This window comes from Ctenocephalides felis, unplaced genomic scaffold (genome assembly GCF_003426905.1).
Source record: "Ctenocephalides felis isolate EL2017-DRISC unplaced genomic scaffold, ASM342690v1 CF-g0.4_SCAFFOLD_01886, whole genome shotgun sequence".
Classification (NCBI taxonomy): domain Eukaryota; kingdom Metazoa; phylum Arthropoda; class Insecta; order Siphonaptera; family Pulicidae; genus Ctenocephalides; species Ctenocephalides felis.
The window spans coordinates 185,604,013-185,609,470 of record NW_020538040.1 but is presented as its reverse complement, the minus strand read 5'-3'; the positions used below and the strand labels follow the sequence as shown (position 1 = coordinate 185,609,470).

The 5,458-nt window shown below is 35.7% G+C and overlaps 1 protein-coding gene across 1 annotated transcript; it reads left to right on the top strand.

Moving 5' to 3' along the window:
* Positions 1-2,742: 2,742 nt before the first annotated feature.
* On the top strand, positions 2,743-4,152 carry LOC113376402 (segmentation protein even-skipped-like). Its single transcript, XM_026616305.1, has 2 exons — positions 2,743-3,180; positions 3,670-4,152. The coding sequence occupies exons 1-2, from the start codon at positions 2,743-2,745 to the stop codon at positions 4,150-4,152; spliced, it is 921 nt and encodes a 306-aa protein (XP_026472090.1).
* The last annotated feature ends 1,306 nt before the right edge of the window (positions 4,153-5,458 follow it).

Sequence of the window (5,458 nt, the reverse complement as noted above, 5' to 3'; positions counted from 1 at the left end):
ATCCATAATATACGTCTAAACTCCTTCTTGCCTTAGTGGTATCAGCTATGGACTTCCAACCAGGTGTTCCAGGTTCGATACAAGCAGTAATGGCATCAGTTTTTATTTCAAAATATAGATGGAAATTTTTTAAGTGAAAGTACCCCCTGCACAACATTTCTGCAACAAACGAAAAATTATCAGTATTACATTTATTCCAATATTTTTTTAATATGAGATTGGTCACTTGATTGATTAGTTTCTAAAGTCAAGCTATTAAGAAAACCATCAAATCAAATTTATGGGGCTATTAAATATACGTCTGATTAATAATATACAAATATTGAAATTGTATACGTTTGGTGTTGGCGTATTTGTTGTTTTCCCAAAAAAGGGATTATCTAATTTTATTTTTTCTCAACGTTTCCAGTCGTTTTGAAAATTGGAAAAAGTGTGTTTGTCTGCCCGTGTGAATCTGTATATGATCCGAAATCTGATCTTTCGTCGACGTTTTCTCAAAAACGATTGAGCCGATTTCAAAAATTTAAAAGCCACTCGATGTAATTCGATAAGGACTATCATCGGTCAGTTTTGCGTTATGATCAGCCAAACCGTTTCTTTGTAATAAGAAGAAAAGTGTATTTTTTTCTTCCACGTTTTAGACCACAATTTTGAATTGATTATAAAAATTCAAAAACTGATAGAAAGATATTGGCTGGGAATGATGTTGAATAGTTTTTGGTGAAGGTAGGGCGAGCTGTTTCTTTGTAATAAAATGTTGAATAATTTTTTTCGACGTTTTCGAGAAAAGTGTATAATATCGTAGTCGAAAATAACATAAATATTATAAGCCTACGCTAAGCGGTTGCAAATGCCAACTCTGCTAATAAATATTTCTGACAAAATACCAGGTATTTTACAGTGTTATTTCTGTAAACAATGCAGCCATGAAATTTATATTTTAAATAATGCAGCTTTATTTTATAAAATTCCTTTAAAATTAAAAAGATATATTGGAACTGTTTGCCACCTGGCTGTCCCATTTTACCTCGCATATTGGGTAAAAATGACCAGGTAACACATTTTTGAAAAACAGCAAAAAACACATTTCTATAATGATGATTTCAACTGAACGTGGTCAAATAGTTGTTTATTTGCTATGTGTTATTTGTTGTGATATAATTGGTTTGGTTTTCACAATATAATTACTCAAAGTCAAATTGGACCTTTGTGCCCCATCCTACGCTGAGTATCGGAAAGTTCATGCACTTGTCTAAAGGCAAAAAGCTACTTACTACAAGTTTTTCTTTAAATATTTAGTACAGAAGTTATTTAGTATAAAACTATGTATTATTATTATTCATTTATAATAAACTAGCAAACCCGACGAACTCCGTTTCGCCACCAGATGGTTTCGTAAAAAAGATGAAGAAATTTTTTGTTTGTTTTATATTTGAAAAGGAAAAATTAGATTTTATTATACAACAGTAATGAATTTATTTCGATTACAAAAATGAAGTGTTTTTTAGTTGAACTTCTTTAAGTAAATGAAAGTGAATCTTTGGTAAACCACAATTTTTGTTTTTTGGTCTGACCTTAACATAAACAAAGCGGATGGTTTTCGCACTCGTGAACAGGCAACGTATAACTGCCCATGTGAAAAACAATGATTTTCTAAATAATCTATTTAAAATTTATTCCGCAAACACTATGCGACTGGCCTTGCGACTTGTTATTGCGAACGCAGGGCGAACTGGAAATTGCAATCGTTTGAAGTCAAACGGAAGACCATTCGGAATCATTGGTATGTCATAAAATCGCCAGCAATTTTTGATTGAATGGTGAAATTCAGTGCGTGTACATCATTATTCTTTGCGGCAAGAATTGCTCGTTGACTTAACCAAGCATAATTCTGATAATTCTCACTAATGTCATTACTCGAATTTTGAATTACGGTGCGTGAAGTTCCAGCAGCTTGCATTAAGGTACGATGCCATGCACAACTAATTTTCTTAGCTATAAACCTTGCGGAGCTCGAGACCTTTCCAACGAATGCAAAATTGTCGAAATCGGTTCGTGCGTTTTGGAGTTATTTTGTCAGGAAGGAAAACCCGACTTATTTTTATATATATAGAAGATAACTAAATGAATAAGTTTCAAAATTAATTTTAGATGAATCAGTACACTAAGGGTGTAATTTATACTTCATTGATGTGATATTTAGAATATAATAATACGCCTTCAGTTGTTCGATTTGACTTGATTATATTTTCGAGCGTGTGTACGTTCGGTGTAAGTTCGGTCGGTGCCTTCTGTATCAACGCGAATCCTAAATATTAATCAAGTTCCTCAGTAGACTACTAATTAGGAGTTTTGAATAATAGGGTAATTTATTTTTGTGGGAGTCGCAGTAGAAGAGATGAACGTAGCCGCGTAGCCCGTCCCGCGCTCGCATCTAGCGCTCCGCGCGACTCTATCTCGCTTCCGCGCGTTTTCCGAGCGAGCGAACGACTCTCTTCGCGACGGCGAGGCCGGGGTGGCGAATCGGACGCTCACCATTTGTCGGATCGAATCGGTGGGCGTGTTCGTGCCGCCATCGCTGCTTATATCATCCCTGCGCTCGACAGTCGATAGATTCAGTGTGTCGTTGGACTCGGACGTGAGCGTGTTTACTGTTAACTGTTAAGAGTGTGACCTGCGAGTTAGTTGATTTCAAACAATTTTGTTCAGTGAGTTAAATACATATATATTATCGTGAGAAAGATGCAAGGATTCAGGAGTTACAATCCAGCGGATGATCGCGACGGTCTCGTTTTGGATCTGATCCAACAACAGCAACAATATGCAAGGGCAGCTGTAGCTGCAAACAGTTCACCACCGCCTTCACAGCAACCGGGGTCGCGGTGTAATAATAATATGCTCCAGCGCGCGCCCGCCTCGCCTGTCTTGAGTGTTTCTAACGGCGGCGAATGCTCATCGCCCACAGCCGATATGGGACAACATCAACAACAAATGACTTCTGCCCATCAGCAACAACAACAGCAGGCGCCTTTGGATCCGTCGGTCAGGAGATATCGCACTGCCTTCACAAGAGATCAACTTGCAAGACTTGAGAAAGAGTTTTATAAAGAAAATTATGTATCCAGACCGCGAAGATGCGAACTTGCGGCGCAGCTAAATTTACCGGAATCTACCGTTAAGGTTAGTTTCACCTTCATTTAGTAATAAAATTTTAAAATAAAACATCTATATATCAACACCTTTTGAAATTGGGTACTATGTTATTTTAATCAAGAAATTAAATATTTTATTTGAAAATAATTATTTTTGTTTTAAATTTCAAATATCCTTAAAAGTCAATTCTAGTTATTTTCGCGCTAACAGATGCCTGTTACGCAGTTTATTTCATTCAAATTAAGTTGTAGGTGAATAATAAAAACATAAAGAGAACCGCGTTTCGGGTGTTCACAAGGCATGCCGGTGCAATAAAATATATTAACACCGTATCCATTCTACAAACGGGGCGCAATGTGTTAATTATTATAATTATAAAAATGATTGCATTTGAAGAATCGTACTAATGCGCGAAAGAGAGACCTACCCGTCGCTTTTGAATTATCGTCTCCGTGCTAAGTGAGCGCATCTATAATTATCTTCGTGAGATTTAATATTATTGTTTTTTATTTGCAGGTATGGTTCCAGAATCGTCGTATGAAAGATAAACGACAACGTATAGCGGTAGCGTGGCCATACGCCGCGGTTTATTCGGATCCGGCGTTTGCCGCGAGTATTTTGCAAGCTGCCGCTTCTTCTGTTGCGATGCCGTACGGTTATGCGGGACATCACGCGACGGGACTGCCGCCTTACATTCCACCGCCGGCCTTATTGCCGCACCATTTGCCGCCAGGATACGGTTACCGCTATCCCGTCTATCAGCAACGAACGGTGCCGACAGTTCCCGCCGTTCCTCAAGTAACGAGCACCCTACCGACGCGGTATACTACCGTCGGCAGCAATACGCCGCCAAGCCTGAGCCCGGGGAGCGACCTGTGTTGTCGCGAACCGCCAACCGCCGCACCCGCCAGCCCTGTACTAACCTCCATTCCCGCCGCGACGACCACCACGGAACGACCGTCGCCGAAATTATTTAAGCCTTACAAATCAGAAGCGTAGTCTATAGATATATCCGAAATCCCCTTTGTAAATAGTCCATAAATATATCTTATTATAATATATGTATGTATAAGAGATTTAAGTTTTGTTAATATATTTATTGTTAGACGCTAGTTATGTATCATTGATGGATGAATTTGATAAAATATATTTACAGAAATCATAACGTTTGTTTCAATACTTTAATATATTTATACATTTATATTCAATTATATAACCAAATCGTAAAAATCAACAATTGAACGATTTGGTAATGCAAGATAATTCGCGTTTAGAATATATTCAATAGACTAACGTGAATTAACTTAGATAAATCTTACTTTTTACAATATCCTACAATTTATGATGCATGTACAATTATATGTGAAAATATTTCTAAAATTTTCGAAAAATGCATACTATGCAAGTAATTAATTTTGATCACCTTTTCAATTTCATTTTAACTAATTTAAAATTTTTTTTGTAACAATTATCAATATTATTTAAAGTAGTAGGGCGGGGCACATAGGTCCAATTTGAGTATGAATTTTATTTTGAAAACCAAACCAATTATATCAAAACATATAATACATATTAAACAAACAATCTGACTATATTCAATAAAACTCCCAGCTAATTCATTATTGTAGAAATATGCTTTTTTTAAATATTGCTGTTTATCGATTTCCCGAATCAAGGTGATAGCTGATTATACATCTTTTTCCTCTACTTTCAAATATTGTTGTTAAAAAATTCTTAACTTCACTGGTTTTTGAGATATTGGTGCTGGATCTTTTTATCCTCCAACCTTTAAGCCCCGCTCTACTCTATATTAAAAATTACAAAAAATAATTCGAAGCAATTGTTTCACTTTGTACCAAACGGTTTATATTTAATACTTCTAATTCCATTTTGCTACCAACAAAGCGTTTAGTACATTTACACGAATATGCTATCTATAATGTAATTAACAGCATTTCATAACATACGTGTCTTTTAAGACCACCTAAAAAAATTTATTACACATGTCTAAGTTAATTGATATTCACTATGTTTTATTAGTCAAAAATCTTTATGCCACCGAATAAAAGCTGATGATATTTTATCACTGTTTTATCGCTGACATTATAAGTGTTGTTACTACCAGTGAATGTAACGAATGTTAATGAATTACATGCACTTTGATACGAATATGACTCGAGATAACATTTATAAAAATATTTATTTCCAAACTATAATTTTATTTTTAGTAATTTGTTAATAGTTTCTAAATTTTGTTGCATCCTGAGTGGTCCTACACCCTTATCTCAAAGGGGACTTTTAATCT

Bases quoted from the DNA above. Each gene is read 5' to 3' on its own strand.
- LOC113376402 (XM_026616305.1), top strand. From the start codon at position 2,743: ATGCAAGGATTCAGGAGTTACAATCCAGCGGATGATCGCGACGGTCTC. The intron at 3,181-3,669 runs GTTAGTTTCACC...TTTTATTTGCAG, and splicing joins TACCGGAATCTACCGTTAAG to GTATGGTTCCAGAATCGTCG.